Source organism: Dipodomys spectabilis, unplaced genomic scaffold (assembly GCF_019054845.1).
Source record: "Dipodomys spectabilis isolate Male_0828 unplaced genomic scaffold, ASM1905484v1 ptg000126l, whole genome shotgun sequence".
NCBI lineage: Eukaryota > Metazoa > Chordata > Mammalia > Rodentia > Heteromyidae > Dipodomys > Dipodomys spectabilis.
In genome coordinates this window covers 3,694,863-3,714,948 of record NW_024870803.1, presented here as the reverse complement: position 1 = coordinate 3,714,948, position 20,086 = coordinate 3,694,863, and the positions used below count along the sequence as shown (strand labels likewise).

Here is a 20,086-nt window from a genome sequence, read left to right as displayed (position 1 = left end):
CTAAAGTTCTGTTGAGTACACTGACTAGATGCAGGTGTTTGCGATGTCACATAGACCTTTGGACTCTGCCTGTGGGGAGCGACGGTGGCTGTGGCTGGCAGAGTGCTGTGCTGTGCCCAGCAGCCGCTAAAGACTAAGCGCACTCACATTCACCTTACGTTGCTCTCTGGAGGCAGATTTCCACAGTTGTGGGCAGGGGACACTCACAGACCACAGCTGCGTCAGCATAGCTGGTGCCAGGCGGGCGCGCTGACAGGGACTCCTTATCGACTGAGTAGGTCAGCGTGTGTGCGGGAGTTTCAATTTCTGTTTTCTGAAATGTTTGTTTGCTTTAACCATTCTGAGTCACATCTATGGTAAATCCACAAATAAGGTGGGCTTACTGCGTGTAACTCAGGGAATGCTACATTGTTGTCCTATCATATTAACCCATTTCTGCCGCCACATCTTTTACCTTTCCAGCGTACATGGCACCAGAGGTCATTACTCGTGCTAAAGGAGAAGGCCATGGGCGTGCAGCGGACATCTGGAGTCTGGGGTGTGTGGTCATAGAAATGGTAACCGGCAAGGTGAGTGGAGCCTACACCCGAAAGAAGCTTTGGGGGTTCTGTAACGTTAACAGAGTATTTGTGATCATTTTATTACTCATTACGATTAGAGGTTAGTATTTGACCTATGAAGAAATACAATAAAGTTGAGAAAGGGGCCAGCTAGGAAACAGATGTTTGTAAGTTGTATGTCATAAAGAGCTCTTAAGAGTGAAGTTAAAGATGTGCAAACTTCCAGTTAAAACACAGAGGAGCAGCAGCTACCAAGAGGAATGAAGCCCCAAACCCTCTCCTACACACAACTGGCTCATGAATGCTTACAGCAGCTTTCTTCATAGGGGCCAGATCCTGGGAGCTTTCTTCAGTAGAGAAGCAGTCAACCAAGCTGTGTAACTTCCACACAAAGGACAATTATCCAGTGATTGAAAGAGATAAGCTGCGGATCCCCCGATAGACACGGGAAAGCTTAAATTTGTGTGACTAGGAGAAGAAGGCTGCCTGCTCTTTGGTTCCACCTTTCAGACGTGGAATGGGAGACAGCACGCTAGGGATAGGAAAGAGAGGTTGCAGGGGCGGGGCGCTGGGGCGGGGATAGGTGGGACACAGACCAATACCGACAGCCTCAGAAAGGTTAAAGAATCCTTGCAGGTGTTACTAGGAAACCAGTGAAATCGTTACGCAGCCACCTCACAGCTTTGAAAATGTGCTCAGAGACCATTCTGTCTGCGGTGTCCCAGTCAGAGAACAGGAGAACAGACGTGTGTCAGAGGAGCTGGCAATCAATCACTGAGCAACAGCTAACAGATTAGAGTGTTGCCCAACTTAGTATTCCCTGTGGTCTTGCTGCTCCTCTGCACCATGAAAAAATAGCAGTACACTGGTGGTAGCTCATGATTGAGCAAGTTGGTATATTAAAGCATTCCAATGAGTGAACTGTTGCATTTTAAATGCTCTGGTAGCATTTTTACATCGCGTTGTACATTATATCTCTTAGTTGTAGGATGATGGCTTTTTAGGTGATACTGGACGAATGAACAGCGCATCCTCGGTGGAGCAGGCAGACTGTGCTGGGCTCCGTGTGTCCACCCGTTCACTAGTCTGCTGTTTATACTGCTTTCATAACCCAGGGAGAGGTGTAATGGTTGTGATGGAGACTGCATGGCATTAGCTTCCAATTCTTTAGCGTTTCCTGACGGAAACATTGCTGATCCATTGTAGATAATCGTTTGTGGTACCTGAAAAGAAATCAGGCACTTGTGTTTTTTTATGGCCTGTTAATATTAAGACCTCCTCATTTCCCTGTTTTGTAGAGGCCGTGGCATGAATATGAACACAACTTTCAGATTATGTACAAAGTGGGGATGGGGCATAAGCCACCGATCCCCGAACGACTGAGCCCCGAGGGGAAGGATTTCCTCTCCCACTGCCTGGAAAGTGAGCCGAAGCTGAGGTGGACAGCCAGCCAGCTCCTCGACCACTCTTTTGTGAAGGTTTGGCAGACTTCTGCTTTGGTCTTCTTTGTGTTTAAGTATCTTAAGTTCTGTTCTGCTTTTGGTACTTAAGGAAGTTTGGGAAGTTAATTAGAAAATATCCATATCTAAAATGGAAAGAGACTTGGTGCCTGACGCCAGGAGTTTTTGTTTTTCACTTGGAACGTGTTGGCCGAGGTTCTACGTAATGTACTGCGGTGGAACATTGGAAGCGCAGTTGAGTGGGGTTTGAATGAAACTGGCTGAAAGCACGCTCTCTGCCCTGTGAGCGCGCGCGTGTGTGCGTGTGCACGCGCTCACACGTGTGTGCGTGTGGGGAGGAGAGGGGGGCGTCCTCGGAGGACAGAGGCAGGCTGCTGCCGAGCTTCGCTCCTGCATCTCTGTGCCATGTTGTATTGAGAAGAATGATTCCGTGTGGCCAGAGGCCCTGGGTGAGATTTTTCTCCACAGTGAGCCCCTGGCCTATTTGGGGGGTTCGTCAGCAGGAACCCGAGGCATGGACTTGGTCAGTCCTAGAGGAGCTGCGTGTGGGTGAGAAGCGGATGGAGCGTAGCCAGTGATAGCGCCAGGAAAGGACGCGGGAGCCGTGTGAAGGAATGTCAGGCTGTTGTGGACACCATGTGGCAGAACAGCATTTTCGGAGGTTGTTTCATTTAGGGTCCGGGGTGGGTGGGGAGGGCTAGCTTTTCGTCTTTGGAGGAGGGAGCGTGGCCTGGCTGGTTAGAGTGTGAGTTGAGGCAGCTTGCTGGCGCGTCTCTGGGTCACGTGGGCTCCAGTCAGCACTGGAGGGTGGGCGCAGCTGGTTGAGGGTGGCTGCGGTGCGTTCCAGTGTTCGGCGTCTGATGGGGGTGTAGATGGACATCTGAGCGTTTGGAGCTGGCTGTCGAGAGGGCAGTGGGCTGAGCTCCAGGGTTGGTTTCGAACGTGCTGCTGGGGGTATGTAGAAAGGCGATGCAGGGGCCCGAGACCCAGAGAGCAGAGCTGCGAGGCTCGCGTGAGTGGCGCTGCTCCCCTGTTCTTGGGGAGGTTGGGGAGCAAACACCTAGATTAGCAGAGACGTCAGGGACCCATAATAAAGAACGTGAGGTAATCAAAGTATTTCGACCTGAGATTTCACACTGGAGAAGCAGCTTCTGTGGGCAGCTCCAGGCTTCCCAAAGCACTGCTCCCAGCACCTTCTGCATGTACCTTGCCCAAGGCCTGTCCAGCAGAGTACCGGCTGGAGCGAGCCTGCCCTGGGCCTTCTCGCGAGCCAAGACTGCGCATGCGGGCCTCCCACTGCGGGGGCTCAGCTTGCTCTCTCCCGTTCCCTCACAGGTTTGCACAGACGAAGAGTGAAGCTCACCCATCCCTAGCCGAGGTGTGTGTGGACCGGAGAACCTGTGACTCCGTGGTTGAGGGCCGTGTGGACCGGAGAACCCGGCACTCTGGCTGGGGCGTGTGTGGACTGGAGAGTGTGTCCGCACCGGGGAGTGTGTGGACTCAGAAGCCCATCAGTCTGAGGCGCGGGCACGCGTGGACTGGATTGCCCGTCACTACTGTATGTAATATTTACATGAAGATGCTGGGAAGCAGCACAGCCCTTTAACCCTCGGGACTGAGGACGGCAGGGCACGGGCGTCACTTCTGCTGTCCCCCGTGTGTCGCGGGGCCCTCGGCGAGGGCATCTTCAAGGTTAAAGAGGCTGCACGTTAAGTGCCATTACTACTGTACACGGACCGTCGCCTGTCTCCGTTTCTCACGTGATTGAGAACCAGGGCATCAGTGTAGTGCTTTTAAGCTTCCTGGGCTCACACGACGTTGTAGTGTTACCCGGTGTCGTGGACTGTTTTAATCTCCCGTTACTCTGAGTGCACTGACTGTGAAACCTTTCCTTCCTGTTGGCAAGCTGCAGGTTTATCATGCAAAAGGCCGGTTAGTGAAATTTAAGAGAAGCTCTTTTTTCAATAAATGGTTTATTTTAGGAAAGCTGAGTTCTCCTGTGTTTTGCCTGTTCCCAGCCGATGCACAGCCGGCAGTGAGGAGCAGAGCCGGCCTGCCCCGCTGCCCCCGGAGGCCTGGGCCTCCGCGCTGACAGTTCACACAACACTAATGGTGTCCAGTGGCCTTCCTCATCATCTGCTGGTAGCCAGCCAGCTGAGAGACAAAGCGTGCCTTGCTGCCACGTGGGGCTCCGATTATTTTGAAATCGAGATGTGTCGGTGCTAGGTCAGTGTACACAGTGCTGGGCGAGCTCGATAGGAAGCCTCCCTTTCAGAATGTAAACTGATGCAGTCTACCTAGCCAAATTATGTCATTGACAGTGTACTTTATTTCCTTTTGCTATTAAATTTTTTTTTTTAAGATTGACCTAAAAGCTTCCTCGCATCTTTTTAGATCACTGGCTTGGGGATAGAATAACACGGAACCTCTTTCCGGGCTGTTCTGCAGAGGTCTAGCTACAACTAGCGTGGGATGGGAGGAAGAGGACTGTGTGTCTCACTGGTTTGGAAATCCATAGGTGCTGTTGTCACTCGGCAGAGCTCACTTCATATTCATGCACTCACACCTGTGCCAGAAATACCTTCCCTCCATGGGACATTACGTTACGGTAGGACTCGCATCTTACCCAAGAAAACTCGATGCTACTCAGCCCTGCGAAGTGTTTCCAGACACTGCAGAGGTCTACATAGGTGGTTCCTAGCTACAGGTTAATCATTTCACAGCCTTGAGAGCAAACCAGGCCAGGCTGCAGCGTGGAGGCATCCCTTGGAGAGCCGTGTGGCTCTCATCGGCGACTGTGTAAGGTACTTGTTCACTGTGGTGTTCAGCAGTTATTTTTAAGAGCAGTTCTTCATTTTACTTGAGGAAAGTCTCCAAGACAGTGGGAAGTGAGTTGTGTGGCTTCTCATGCCGCACTTAATGCAGTTTCTGTGTGCCTGGAGGCCCGGCCCTGCCCGCGAGAGCAGTGGCCTTGTGACAAGCTGGCTATTTAGGGGTGTTTCTGATACCATGGTGTTCTTGACCAAAATAATGATTGTGTCACCAAGTGCTGGTCTGACTCTGTACAGTTAAAGCTCAGCCCCCGAAAGAAAAAAGTCAAAACGTCATTCTGTTTAATCTCATTCTTCCAGCCAATATCTTCTATATAAGTGGGAAGAACCCAGAAAAAAGAGAATAGACCCCCGGCCTGCGCCTCCGTGACAGCCTGGCAGAGGCAGAAGAGGGCCCCCAGGAGCACCTGCGGAACAAAGCAGATGTTTTAGGCACTGCTCGGGCACGGCTCGTGCTCACACTCAGGCACCGTGCCGATGGGATGCACCGTCTCAGGCTGCAGGAGACCAGGACCGTGCCGATGGGATGCGCCGGTGTCACGCTGCAGGAGATGCACCGTCTCAGGCTGCAGGAGACCAGGACCGTGCTGATGGGATGCGCCGGTGTCACGCTGCAGGAGACCAGGACCGTGCCGATGGGATGCACCGTCTCACGCTGCAGGAGACCAGGACCATGCCGATGGGATGCACTGTCTCACGCTGCAGGAGACCAGGACCGTGCCGATGGGATGCACCGTCTCAGGCTGCAGGAGACCAGGACCATGCCGATGGGATGCGCCGGTCTCAGGCTGCAGGAGACCAGGACCGTGCTGATGGGATGCGATGGTCTCACGCTGCAGGAGATGCACCGTCTCAGGCTGCAGGAGACCAGGACCGTGCTGATGGGATGCGCCGGTCTCACGCTGCAGGAGACTGGGACTTGGCTGGCTCGAGCAAGTGTTCACGGAAACTCAAGTCAGACTGCCACGGGATCATCGTGGGTTGTCATGGCTGTCTCATGGCCCACTGCCCCGAGCCACAGCCAGCCCACGGCAGGGCGGCTGGGCTGCATTTCCTTCTCCCTAAGGAACACTCACTCCAGACTCAGTTTACATAGGGAGGCTGAGAGCAAGGGTGCAGGGTGAGCTGCAGCCACGGTTTGCAGGTGCTTTTCTAGTCACCGTGGGGAGGACGGGGTAGCCATGGTGGCCTACTGGTCTACTGGCCGCAGCGTGGCCCACCTCCGTGCATGCACTTGAACATTAGTGTGGGTCACGGGCACTGAGCTCACCTCTGACACCCGCCAGAGCCAGTGCCTCCCTCCCCTCCTCACCCGGGTGCTTCGGAGAAGGCGGGGCCCCTGCTCTGGCTGCCATCTTTCCAGATAAGCAGCGAAGGCGCCGGGAGCCCAGCCTGCTCTGCTGGGAAGGGGCTGGTGCTGCCCCTGGCCAGTTTTAGCTGCCCAGTTCTCATTGGGGTTATGATAGGAAAACTGCTGTTTTCAAACTACGGTCATCACTTTGTGAAGGTTTTGCTTTAAGTGTGTGGAGGACGCCGAGAGGTAACGGGGTGATACTGCATGAGCTTTCTCCTCCGTGGCTAACTGTGTGACCAAAACCATCAAGCCATCGGGCTTCTCCGCTCTGCATCTTGCCAGTGTCCCACAGATCCAGCTGTCGTGGGCTTGTTTTCTACAAGGGCATTGAATCTCCTGCCTTCAGGCTGCAGCATCTGCGCCGTGCTAGATTCTCTGCCACCCTGTGTCAACAGACTCCCGGCAAAGTTAGTGTGAGCTATGCCAGGATGGAGATGGTAGCCAGGAGTGCACTCAGTCCCTGCCACTCAGAGAATAGGAGGATGGCTCAAAAGTGAATGGGAAAACAACAAAAACCACGCTGGAAGCCAGAACACTTTGCTGAAGAGATTGATGGGTGTGGGAGATGGCAAGGGAGCTGGAGGAGGCACCAGGACTAGAATCAGGAGCAAAATCAGCCCCAGTCGGGCGCCAGTGGCGCATGCCTATAATCCTAGCTACTCAGGAGGCTAAGATCTGAGGACTGGGGTTCAAAGCCAGCCTGGGCAGGAAAGTCCCTAAGACTCTTCAATAAAACACCCGAAAACCAGAAATGGCACTGTGGCTAAAGTGTACAGCCCTTGCCTTGAGTTGAAGAGCTCAGGGACAGCACCCAGGCTCAGTGCAAGCCCCATGACCGACCAAAAGAAAAAAAAAAGTTCCCACCCCACAGAGAACACTTCTTCCCAGAAGAGTCAGGCAGGCGGGCACGCTGCCGGGTGTCCCAAACTTCATCCTTCTCTGTGCTCTAATGCCATTAAAAATCCCACTGCTTCCTGAAATTGCTCCAGCCTGTGTTGGCAGCTCCAGCCAGCAGCCTTGGTTTGTTTATCCTTTGTTTCCCACCTGAGTAATTCAGAGAAAAAGAATCGTCTGTGGGCCCCTTAGAATCCCAGTGTTGGCAGTAGTCAAATGTTCTTAAGAACTTGGATCACCTCTCTGAAACAGAAGACTGGAGAAGTAGCCAATTTTGGTGCTGCCGAGTGATGCCTGAGCTTTCGGGAGAAGTGGGCAGGTGGAGGCAGCGCCCTAACCATCGCCATTCGTTTAGTGTTGGATTCCTCCCATGCGTGCAGCAACCCAGCAGTCAGAGGCCGCACTCAGGTGAGAGGGTGGGAGAATGGCTGACTGGAACTTAGTGACTGAGTTTCAGAGCCTCAGCTGAAGTCTGCCCTAAGATGCGGAGGCAGGCCTGCAGGGGGCGCTCGCGCTCCTGAGTGCTCTAAGGCCCCCTGCTTGCCCAAGGCGCTGTCCCCAGCTCCTGGGTCTCAGCACGCTAGGCCTTGGGCAGGTGGCTGATGCACCGGGGCCCATCACCCTGACTTCTGGGACGCTGGCCAGTGTAAAGTCGGAGCTAGGCTCACCCACACAGTATCCCACGAGAAGCGAGGACGCGTTCCGCTCGCTCCTCATTGCTAACATTCTCGTGTGTCAGCAAAGCATGGTTGTCGTCGCTTCAGTGAGAGAGCTGTAATTCATGGCTCGTCTATGTCGGTCCTGTGTGGTTATCACCAGGCGGCTCAGCGCACATGAAGATGTGGCACCATGAGCCTGTGGTGGTCTGCTGGTGACAGTGTCCCACGGGCCAGTTCACCTTTCCCGTGATAACAGTAAAACAGGTTTTACCAGGTGCAGGTGCCCGGCAGTTGAGTGTCTACCCCGGCTCGTCTGAGATCCCCCAGACCCTTGCAGTGTAGCCTCGGGAGGCACGCTGTTGAGTACTTGGGTTCTCTCCAGAGCCCTTTTTCTCTCCCTGTTGTCTGCCCACAGTCTGCCAGGCCCTCCTCAAGGGAGTGGAGGTGGCACGGGCAGACCCGGTCAGTGGTACAAGCCGGGAGCCAGGCGCAGGCCTTCTAGCCTCTGTGGCTGTGTCCCCGTGCGGGGCAGCTGAGGGAGGACCAGGTGCTGTGGACTACCTGGGCTGCGCCCTGCTCGGAGGAGCCGCTGGGTGGCGCCATCTTGCAAGCTGCCTCAGAATGGCTGGGCTCCTTTTTGTTTTTTGTATTTTTTTTTAATGTTCAATTACGTATGCTATATTTTAGGGCTTTTGATATTCAAATGTTTATTTTTTGGTGCCAGTACTGAGACTTGAACTTGGGGTCTCACAATTTTTTTTTGCCTGTTCTTGGGCTTGAACTTAGGGCCTGGGCGCTGTCCCTGAGCCGCTGCTGCTGCTTTCTTTTTGCTCAAGGCTAGCTCTCTACCACTTGAGCCGCAGCACCACTTCTGGTTGTTTTTTCTATTTATGTGGTACTAAGGAATTGAACCAAGGCTTTGTGCGTGCTAGGCAAGCACTCTACCACTGAGCCACATTCCCAGCCCTCTTGCTCAGCTGTTCTTGCTTAAGGCAGGCACCTGCCACCCACACCTCTAGTTCCCTGATGTTTAAGACCAGCTTCTTCAGACTGCTGGGCCGATGGTCAAGACAACACGGCGGGACTCCATCTCAGCAGCACGGAGGCCAAAGCTGCCTGCAGAGCCTCTGCTGGAGGCAGAGGTGTGGCGGGGGGAGGCGGGGCAGGGGGTGCGTGGAGGGGGCACTGTGCTCGTCGGCCCGTGCCCAGCCTCCACCCCGCGCGGAGGGCCTGCCCTCCCTGTTTCTTGCTGGGGGCCACCATGTGTCTGCATATCCACCCAAATGACTGTCTCTGTGTGGGTGCTACCTGACCCCAGGACCCCCGGCCGCTTCCTGGTGAAAATGCACTCTTCTCAAATGCCCACACACAGAGGGCAGCGCATCTGTGTAAACACACCACTGATGACCCAGACACTTTAATTTTTTCTGGAGGCATAATTTAGTGATCTTCTCTAAAGCACTTTTCAGTCTCTGGCAGTCACGAGTTACAGAAGACTCAGCACCAAAGGAGAGCAGGAGACGCCAGTCCCTCTGTCCCCAGCCCTGCCTCCCCGCAGCCTCAACCAGCCTGTGAATGATCAGACACACACACACACACACACACACACACACACACAGATCCTCTCTCACACACGCACGCACACACACGCACACACACACACACACATACACAAACACTTGTGCAAGTGAAAAGAAAGAAAGCCAAAACCCGCTAGTTTATATGGGGGAAAAAAGATTTAAGAGCATCTTCTCCCCCTCACCCGGCTCTGAGCCCCAACTCTGGCTGGAGAGTGCGTGACTCCCGCTTGACTCGGCCTCAGGGCTGCGTCCTGCTAAGAAGGCTCTGCGGAGGCCACCAGTTCCTCAGTTCCCTTTGGAGTGGATGCGGCCTTGCGTCAATCACTCTGTTTCTGTTTGTTGTCGATGTTGCCGTAGGCAGAGCCCTTGTCGATTTCCGTCACTCCGATCATCCATCGAACTCCCACAGAGGCTGCAGAGAGGGGGGAGAGAGTGAGGAGCAGCAGGAGCTGACCCCCAGGGCAGTTCACCCCCAGGGCGGGGAGGCCCACGGGGTGGCGGCGGCCTGCGAATCACAAGCCTGAGGCCCCGCCGCCCACTGTACACCGCCATGGCCCGGCCCAGGCCAGGAACGGACCGTGGCTGGCACTGTGCAGCCTTTCACAGGACCCTGCTGTCCAAAGCAATGAGCATTCTTTTGGGGGAGACAGGGCATCAGCTGGAAGGCCTGATAAGCAGGCTTTGTCGAGGAGACTGGGAGCCCCAGGCTCTCCGGCACCTAGCACCCCACAAGCCCCACCGCTGGGCTCTGGGATGAATATTGGAGCAAAGACCCTGCTCTCACAAAGCCTGGCTCCCAGCAGACCTAGCCTGGGACGGCAGGCACGGGAGACAAGTTAACCCTCCGCTTCCAGAAGACCCGCCAGCTGCCCACAAGCGCGGGGCTGCAGCCCCACGGCCGGTCTGGCAGAGCTGCGTGAGTTCCAGAGCAGACGGCCGGCCTGGTGGGGACACACTGGAGATGCCCAGCCCTGACCTAGTCCTGGAGGTCCCTGGAGCACAGGGAGGTGAGCAGAACATGGAGAAGAGGTGCAAGCGCAAAGCAGTTGGGGCAGAGAGGCGGCAGGCTCGGAGGGGGTGCGCTGGCACCTGGGGAGGAGTCCATTGGAAGAGGTCAGAGGTTCAGTGTGGTTCGATCCGTCAAGGCCAGCAACAGGGGGCGGTGGGGGGAGAGGGCTGCCAGGTCACTGCTTTCTTCTGCTTCCTCTGCTATTTCTTGTACATTTTAACCTCACACTGTGTCTTTTCTTTCTCCAAAGACTAGCAGGGTCTGTTAGAGGAAGCACGGCATCTTAGCGCGCGGGTGGAGGCAGAGGGCGCTGCGGTGTGCGCAGTGTTGTGTGGAGGTGGGCACGCGTACTGCGGGGAGGTGGCTTATCTGTGTAGACCTTGAGCTGCCGGTGTCCCCGGGGACAGGCGCAGTCCCAGCCACGTGCTGCCTTCCCTGCTCTCCGGCAGCGAACAGAGAGCATCCTAATGCACCGCAGGAATAAGAGAACTGTCCACTTCCGACACACGTGGTCTCATGACTTTGAAGCATTTCCTCACTCTTGGAGAAGCAGAGACTGCCCATATCTGACTCCTTCGGGACAGGAAGTTTCCTCATTTTTTCCTCATCCCTTTCCCCACACCCCAGGCTCCAGGAAGCACAGGAGAGAAGGCAGCCACAATGACACAGCAGCGTCACCTCCAGGGCAAGTGGCACATGAACCCAGGAGGGGTAGGAAATAGCGATAAAATAAATCAGTGAAAACCACAGTTACCAGGCATCATTGCTCAAGACTGGCCAGCCAGTCTTTCTTGAGAAAGCAGCCCTTAGGGGCGGGGCCCAGGCAGCGCTCCCAGAGCCTCTGGAGTTCCTCCTGGGCAGGACATTGCTGTGATTGGCAGGCAGCCTGCTCCTCAGGAAGGCTGCTGCCTCTTGTGGCCCCTCCCACCCCAAGCAGGATGCTGGCACCACACCAGCCGGGCAGTGCCTTCAGCCTCTTACTCTCTACTCACCCATACAGAAGAGGATGACCAGGCTGGCCAGCGTCATGGAAGAGCCACTGCTGACCATGCTGACCAGGAACTGGAAGAAAGGGTAGAGCAGCAGCGAGGCCCAGAACAGCCAGTTGACCAGCGCCCAGGGCCGTCTTGGGGGTACCTGGGGCGTCTCCGGGAATATACCAGTCCTGTAGTACTCCTCCTGAAAGGCATCCTGGGGGACAGAGGAGGAGGCCTCAGATGCCACGCTGGGCTCCGTGGCCTCACGGGGGCCTCTCTCGCAGAGTCTCAGCTCTGGGGTCTCCACAGTGGCTGCTCACTGCAGCTCGGGTGTCCCCGGCCCCAGAGCACATGGAGAGGCAGATGTTCCTGCTGATGTGGGCAGGAAGGCGGAGCCGAGGCTTGGCGCTGGCCACAGGCAGGTGCCTGTGCTCAGCATCTGGACCCCTGGTCTGAGACAGTGATGGCTTCCACACAGGCTGGCAGCTGAGTGACAGGAAGCACTGGCCCGCTGACCCACCCCCAGGATGCCCATGGCATTGCCACTCTGAGTAACGGCTCAGCACACAGGCTGCCATCAGCCCTGGCGCTTTCCCTAGGCACACACGTGGAGGATGCACACGTTACCAGGGCTGGAGCATCTGCAGGAGCCGCTCACACGCCGGCCTCCCATGAGGCACACACAAGACTTCTTTAAGAGCAACTTACAGCTGGGCATGGGTGCCTCATGCCTGCAATCCTAGCTACTTAAGAGGCTGAGATCTGAGGATTGTGGTTCAAAGCCAGCCAGGGCAAGAAAGCCCATGGGACTCTTACCTCCAATGAACCACCCAGAAGCTAGAAGCAGAGCTGTGGCTCAAAGTGGTCTGGAGTGAAAAAGCTCAGGGACAGTGTCCAGGCCCCGAGTTCAAGCCCTAGGATCACCGTGCAACTTACAATCACGGGCAGGGTCCCGCTGCCCTGTGGATGCCTTCAGAGGACTCAAGCCAGAGAGAGCAAGGACCTCGAGCAGGGAGAGAAATAGGTAACTTTGGGGAGCCAGCCCCAGACAGAGTATGTGAGGGGCTCTGGGAGGCCTGCCCAGCGTGGGAAGGGACCTTTAAGAGCTGCTTGTTCTGACATTGCTTCCTGGTCAGACTGGTGACCCGAGAGGCATTCTCCACGCTTAACATGGCTCCCACTCACGCCTGAGGGCTGGAGGCCGGAGGCCGGAGGCCAGGCCAGCCGGCTACCCGCTTGCATGGAAGACGGGCACCCACCTTCTCCTGGTAGAGCCTGTGCAGCCAGGCAGAGCACTCATCATCGTCTTCCGGGATATCTTCTATGGGAATCCGCCTGTAAAAGTAGAGAGCTGCTAGCCGGGAGGCAGCCCGGCCCGGCCCCCGCTCTGTTCCAGTTCCAGCTGGCCATGGGGGCTTTATTTAGGCATCAAAGACCATGGGACAGTGCAGAGGGGACTTCAATACACAGAAAGCCTGGAACAGCAGCTCAGTGACACCAAGATGCCATCAGGAGCAGCGACGCCTGCCTCCTCCCATCTTCCATCTCAGGAAGTTTTCCCGAACCCCACACATGCCCCTCCCGGAGAGGACGGTGCTACGTTAGTTTCCTCATGAGACAATCAAACATACAGAATCTACCCATACAATGGCCAGGCACTGGAGCTCACGCCTGTACTCCCACATAACTCAGAAAACCTGAGGGTCGCGGTCTGAAGCTGGACTGACTGGGCAGAAAAGTCAGTGAGACTCGTCTCCAATGAACCACCAAAAAACTGGAAGTAGAGTTGCGGCTCAAGTGGTAAAGCGCCAGCTTTGAGCAAAAACATAAAAGCCCAAAAAACCCTAAGGGACTTGAGTTCAAGCCCAGTACTGGGGCGCGCCCAGGCGCACACACGTGCGCACATGCACACACACGCACACACACACACACACACACACACACACACACACACACACACACACCCTTATCCATATGAATCCAAAGGCTGAAGATACCAACGCAGGCCTCTCTAGCACGGGACCCACAAATCACGGCGCCCCAGAAGCTACTCACATGCTCCATCTCGGCACTGGTGGGCATGGGTGCTGGGGAGACGCTGTGCCGTGTCCCCTGCCCCCATCCTCAGGCCGTGAGCTCTGGGATTTCACTTGTGCCCGATGGTGCCCACGGCACAGCCCACACCTGCCACAACTTCTACGGGGTCCTCGCTCCTCAAGCCCTAGCGCACCTCGGGCTGGAGACACAGGGCCTGTCCTCCGGGGGCGGGGGGCATTCATCTTACTTAGGTTGCCGTGAGCTCCTAGAGGTAGAATGCCATCCTCCTTCCTCCCTGAGCAGACTTCCCCAGCCCTGCCAGCTCATCCACAACCTCTCTCTGGCCTTTTGGGGGGCCTTCTATGCATTTCCATGAAACGTCTACTACTTGCTTCTCCCTTTCTGACCTGCGCGGGTCTGCCCCTCAGCTCTCTGAGTGGGTCTCGGGTTCAAGGCCAGGAAAGCCCGCCAGTATCGCTTTGTTCGCAGGGAAAGCCGCGGTGGTCCTGCTCTTTTCAGTAACTGGGTTGGCATGGGGGCTGCAGCGTTCAACACGCCTCTGCGGGGTGGCCGCCACGGGAATGCGGCTGGTCTCAACAGCGCCTGCACAAGAAGACACGCGTGTGCGGCGGCTCCGCGCTCTGCCTCCGAGGCCGGGCATGACAGCATCGCAGCTCAGCCGGGCACGCCGATTCCTACTTGGGCCCTGGAGGGTTGCAGCCTGGTAGAGGCTGCTGCCCTGCCTGGGCAGGGTCAGATATGGGCAGAGCTTCTGCCAAGTATGGAAGGGTCTGGAGAGACCCGCTCGCTCTGTCCCTCGCAGAAGGAATCCGGCTAATCTTTCCCTCCTTATCTGCAGTCTGTGGCGGCACCATTGGAACAGGAGCAGTAATGATGGCGGTGCTTCTATTATTTTTGGGGTGAGAGGGGGGAAAACCGGGCAGGACGTGATAGAACGGAGGTTGCCAGCCCCCAGGAACAATGGAGCCTCTGGGGGGTGCTGGTGGTCTGGCCACTGGACTCACACTGCCCTTCGTGCTGAGCCGGCACTCACAAAGCTGTGCACCACTTGCCTAGCTCTGTTCCAGAGCCTTCTGAGAGGAGGATGGAGCGCCTCAGAGACCGGTGCTGCGTGACCCAACCCAGAGCCCGGGCGCTGTCCCTCAGCTCTTCAGCCCAAGGCGAGTGCTCTACCACTTGAGCCACAGTGCCACTTCCGGTTTTTCTGCTTATGTGGTGCTGAGGAATTGAACCCAGGGCCTCATGCATGCAAGGCAAGCGCTCTACCACTGAGCCACCTTCCCAGCCACCATGCTTGGGTTTTACTGTCTACGGCGTCTTTCCGTTCTGTTCACCACTAATCTTGGTGGCATTCTGGAGGCCGGAAGTCAGACCCATTGTGTGATCTACAAGCGGCTGAGGAGAGTTCATGCATCTACTGTCTTGTGGAAGTGTTTTCAATCAAAGTGCAGTAGCCAGCAATGGCACACATAAGTGAGACACTGCAGACGTGTTCTCCGCCTGTCCAAGCCTCTTTCTCAATTGTGGTGGTTGGTGTGTATTTCTTCAGAGCAGACCCCGCTTCCACACAACAAAAAGCCACTTCTATACTCAAATCTCCAAATGACTGGCTGAAATGCCATCTTCCCTTGTCCACCCAGAACCTGTGATAAGAAGCAGCTGAAGGTCGGGCGCCAGTGGCCCACACCTCGCTACTTAGGAGGCTGAGCTCTGAGGAACGCAGTTCAAAACCAGCTTGGGCAGGAAAGTCTGTGAGACTCTTCTCTCTAATGACCACCCCCACCCCTCCAAAAGCCAGAGGCACAGGTGTATCCCAAACCAGACTTGAACAGGACAAAAAAAAATCAAGGGACCGAGCCCAGGCTCTGAGTTCAAACCTCAATACTGGCAGACAAACACGCGGGATGAGGAAGCAGCTGGGAAAGGAGACCTCTTCAGATTATCCCCAAGCGTAGGACGCCCTCTCACTTGCTAATATGAACTCAGACTGCCAACGCGTGCAACGCCAAACAGACCGCAAGCAAGAAGGTATAAACCAGATCTCTGCACGGAGATCTCTTAGTCACCTGGGATTTATCTACTTAGAAATAAGGGCTTTTTCTAAAAATCAAATGGAACTAACTTACCTCACATAGCAATCAGCATGATATTTCTTTCCATTTAGGACTCCCAGCAGTGTTGGATTTTCATTATTTCTGAAATTGAGTGTACAGTCATATACAGCTGGAACTACAAAAATAAGACAAACACAAAGCAGTGTACACGGGTGAACCCAGGTCTGTTTGGTAGAAAAACACCCTGAACATTCACGTCACTAACGTGTCTACAACGTCACGGAGCGAGTACAGATTTCTTCATCACGGTTCTCGGTATTGTTCAGTGTTTTACCTTGCATAGGCATCATTTGTGCGGTCAGAAAAGCCCAGAATGACCTAGTAATAGATGACCATATATCCTGAGGTGAGAGCAGCTATCAAGCAATACTGCAAGCCTGAATCTAGGTCATAATGACAATGATACGCAACTTTCTCCTATGCGCACAGCCTGTTATGGTCAGCAAATGCCATCTTGAAACAAATGCAGAAAGAAGACCAATTAATCCAAAATTTGTGATCCCAGAGTGAGTCTGGATTACCAAAGTATAATCATTCTATGCACATTGTTTGCCTCCAGAAGGAAAACAAGACAACTATAAACCTTGTCTTACATCTTGCCTGGCAAGACCATAAAGAATTAGAATTATAACCAGCTGAAATAAGGATGGGACAAGTTCTCTGCTTCCAGTGGCTCTATTCAATGATGTGTTAACTGTCAGCGTGTTGCATGTGTCTAAAAATCACTGCCCTAGCTGGCCTAAGATAAGAAAGGCTTATTGGGTGACATGACAGAAGACTTTGTGACTGGAGGACTGGATGGAACCCCAACACGTGGTGGAATCGGATGGGCAGGAGGGAGGTGCAGCGGGAATGTCTGGGATCCAGAGCGGTCTCCCGGAAGGGAGACCCTGCAGGCTTAGACCGGGCACTCCGCCCTCCCAGCCCCGTTCTGGGAAGTGGATGACTCCTCTGCCACACGGTGGCTGCCATGGCAGAAGTCAAGTGCTTACTGCCCCGCCCGGGACACTGCTCCCTCGGGAGCCCCACCCTTCGACGGACCCCTTTACCTGTGCAATTGCTACAAATGAAACGAGCGGGTGCAGAGGTCAACAGGAGGAGCCAAGACTCAAAAATGAGAACATCACCATCCATTTTCTTCTGCCCGCTATTGGACCCCAGGAAGAGCCTGCAGGTGTGCTGTCTCTGCCAGCGGGGGGGTGCCGGGGCAGGGGCTGCTCCCCGCCCTGGGGCTGGAGGTGGGGCTGAGCCCCAGGATACACCCTGGGCACACCTTCTGAGCCTCAGCTAAATCCACGGTACCCGACTGTGGACAAGTTCCTGTGCTCGTGCCCTTTACTCCACGAGGACGGGTCCTGGGGCTGGGAGCCATGTCTAACTTGCCTCTACTGATGGAGCTGGGCCTAGCCTCTCCTCAGTGGCTCTGGAGCACAAACCTCGGAGAAGGTCTGCCACGCCCTGAGAGGCTCCAGAAATGAGACATTTGGGCAGGATGGAAAGGCCAGCGCTCCCCAGAGCCCAGGGCCGGGAGTAGGGAAGGCCGCATGGAAGAACGAGGAAGATACATTTTGAACAGGAAAAGGAGTAAAAAGAAAACAGCAGTGGGCAACTTGTTGCTGATTTCTTCTGACAGGCGGTCAGTGAGGGCTCTCGGTGGATAGGTCAGCCGCCACAGCCCACACTTGTCCAACAGATGGGCAAGAAAGGCCCCAATCACCCAATGATACAGGTCCTGCTGTGATGCCATGACTGACCAACAGAGGGCACTGTTTGCTTGCAACAGCAAGAGGAGGGGTGGGCAGGTGCTGCGCTGCCTGGTCCCTGGACCCAGGTTCTGAATCCCCTTACAGACCCTGACACGGTCGGCTGGACGCCGCCAGAGACCAGCGCTGTGGTCACTGCAGGCGCGGGGAGGCTCAGCGGCCGTGGCGTTCCTACCTACGTCTCTCAGACACCTCACGGTGACGGCGAAGCCCTTGGTGCGGGGCAGCAGGTGGTGCTTGAGGCTGGGCAGGCCCTTGGCTTGGGCCACCTGCATGCTGATCTGGTGTTTCTTCTCCGTGAACCGTGTTCCTTCGCAGTGGATCAGGAACTGGAAGGCAGAAGGAGGAGGTCACACAGGATCCCAGGGTCACACCAAGCCTGAAGGTCACACACAGCCCTCTGGTTGCACAGGTTGAAGGAGAGGCAAAAGGGCAGTGGGCATTTAAGGAGAAATGGTGACCTGGGAGCAGGGACACCCCTTTGCCTTCCTGGGGTCCCTGGGAAACGGAGATGAGCTCGGATGAAGTCAAATCCCTGACAAGAGGCCTTCATCGGGCTACAGATTTCCAGGCCTCCTCCTCCCATTCTCAGACTGACACGTCTGTACCCCTCCCCCCTTTCACCCCTTCCTCTTCCTTCTTCCGTCCTCCCCTCCCCCTCCCTCTCCTCCTCGCCACAGAGCAGGTGGACAAGACCTCACATGACCAGCTGGGAGCCCGAGTTGCGGGTTTGTACCAACCCACCAATATGAGAGGCTTTCCTCCATTTCCCTAGTGCCTTACATGTTCAAATACACTTTGCCCCGGCTCCCGCTTCTCCTGCCTCCGTGCGCAGTGTTGGGGGACCAGGGCCACACCCCGCTCCGGGTCACACACAGCTCTGCGCCCGGAGACCGGAAGTGAGGCAGCGCGCGGTGACACAGGTCGGGGGGCTCACGGGGTCTGGCTGCCCGGGGCAAAGACTACGCACAAAGTACTTCTCGGGGTAGTCCCGCAGGCGCAGGAGGCTCGTGGCCACCGTCTGCCGGTCCTGCTCCCACTTGCGCGTGCAGAAGATCATCTCCGTGAAATACCACATCCAGCCGATGATCGGGACGTACGCCAGCTCTTTCTTGGCCAAGACCTTGGAACTCTGAAACAGAGGGGCAGCGCGGGGCCGTGAAGGAGACTGGAGAGCCCCTCCTGTGGCTGTTTTGAGGTTCTTAGTGGAAAAGAGTGAAGGCTCACACCGAAGGCCTCGGGGAGAGTTCTAGAACACAGTGAAGCCAAACCCGTGCCTTGGTGCCCTCCGCAGCGTGTCAGCCAGAGGCCGGGAGAGGGCGGCATCCGCCAACAAGCCCGCCACCAGTTGGAGACGGGCAAGGGTCTTGAGGAGGCTCCAGGGGTCACCAACACCTTCTGGATCCTTCTTGTCGATGGCGCTTGCTATGTCTGCTGCACAGTGGTCAGCGTGTCAACTTGGCCCTCACATCTCACCTGATCCTAAGCGAAGCCTCCGCTCTGCCGGCAGCAAGTGGGATTATGGGGAGGCTCTCGGGGTCCCCCGGCTGGCAGATCAGCTGGGTGGCGGCTCTCGGCCTGGGAACCTCGCTCTACCCATCCCTTCATCCTTTATCCCTGTGACAGGAGACAAGCCCCATCGGGGTCCCCAGTCTGAGTCCCCGCCTGCTAGAGTGAACTCAAACCACACAGGCTCAGTGCGAGGGAGGGGCAGGGGCACTGGGGCTTTGTGTCTAGTGGACGTGGCGCCTGCAATTCTCATCCTTCACTTTAGAATCAAGTCGTTCCTCCACTATTGAGTGCAGATAGTTACGGCAGCCTGAGCTGTGCCCGTGACTGCTGTGTGGTGAGCTTCTAACTTAGGAGGGGCCCAGGCCGCGGTGCCCTGGGCCTGTCCTCTGTCCCTTCCTGTCCCTTCCTGTCTCCCCACAGCTCAGCCCAGGACCACCGCCATGTCCCTCCCTGCTGCATGGAATAGGATGGTGTCAAGAGCCCTTTTCAGTGGTGTTTAGAACAAACCTTTACCTTCCCTCCACCGAGAGGAAGAAAAGGCACAAACACCTCGTAACAGCACTCATTTGTTTTTGATGAGTTTTGTTTTCGATACAAATCCAACATGCAAATTCCAGCGGGGGACAGAACTTGCAGATGGAGGCCTTGCCGGTGTGATTTAAATGAACAGGAATATGTACCCCATTTTACAGATGATTAAACTGAGGCCAGAGGCACACAGCATATAGCTGATCACCAGAAAAAGGGAAGACTAGAACCTGCTTGTGTGTCTGAGGCTGAAATCCACGGCTGTGGGGTGCAAAGCATCCAGACCCTGGCAGAGCTGGGACAGCACCAGTCTTGAGCGAGAAAGATAATGGATGGTGCCAAGGCCCCCAACGTGCCAGTACTAGCACGTGTGCGCGTGTGTACGCACACGCACACACACACAAAGGTCTGTGATGCTCAAAAGGAACCTTGTTTAATGTATCTTTTCAGCCTTAAAATCCTGGACATTACCAAAAGGCCACATCCTCATGTCACTTATGCTTAGTAATACGAGACTCATTAAAAGACCAGCCTAGAAACTCTTCCCTCAGGCTGAGACATTTCACTTGTTTTCCTTTCCTTGTGAAAACGGTGGCCGTTGGTCCTGATGTTAAGCAGGCTGCCGCGGTGCTCGGTGGATGGCTTTGCTCAGCACGCTGAGCCTTGCTGAGCCTCAGTTTTCCTGGCTGTCACCCAGACACCGATTCACATCTCGTGGCGTGCTGTATCGACGCTGCAGCATGGGAACCAACGGGAGCTCAGCGCGGGTGTTCAACGGCGTGGGCAG

General features: G+C 55.5%; 2 protein-coding genes across 5 annotated transcripts in view; one reads left to right on the top strand and one right to left on the bottom strand.

The window, feature by feature from the left end:
• The window catches only part of Map3k4 (mitogen-activated protein kinase kinase kinase 4), a 79,916-nt gene extending 75,529 nt beyond the window's left edge, over window positions 1–4,387 (top strand). For all 4 annotated transcript variants that reach the window (XM_042689732.1, XM_042689731.1, XM_042689730.1 and 1 more), the window contains 3 exons: window positions 463–569; window positions 1,859–2,038; window positions 3,356–4,387. In XM_042689732.1, the coding sequence (XP_042545666.1) occupies window positions 463–569; window positions 1,859–2,038; window positions 3,356–3,376 (308 nt within the window). In that variant the 3' untranslated portion in view covers window positions 3,377–4,387. The remainder of the gene's footprint in view (window positions 1–462; window positions 570–1,858; window positions 2,039–3,355) is intronic.
• Window positions 4,388–9,164: 4,777 nt separating this feature from the next.
• Window positions 9,165–20,086, bottom strand: part of Agpat4 (1-acylglycerol-3-phosphate O-acyltransferase 4) — a 95,050-nt gene continuing 84,128 nt past the window's right edge. The window contains exons 4-9 of the mRNA XM_042689734.1: window positions 18,230–18,391; window positions 17,435–17,588; window positions 15,509–15,611; window positions 12,584–12,659; window positions 11,340–11,538; window positions 9,165–9,750 (exon numbers count right to left, since the gene is read on the bottom strand). Coding sequence (XP_042545668.1) covers window positions 9,656–9,750; window positions 11,340–11,538; window positions 12,584–12,659; window positions 15,509–15,611; window positions 17,435–17,588; window positions 18,230–18,391 — 789 coding nt within the window. The 3' untranslated portion in view covers window positions 9,165–9,655. The remainder of the gene's footprint in view (window positions 9,751–11,339; window positions 11,539–12,583; window positions 12,660–15,508; window positions 15,612–17,434; window positions 17,589–18,229; window positions 18,392–20,086) is intronic.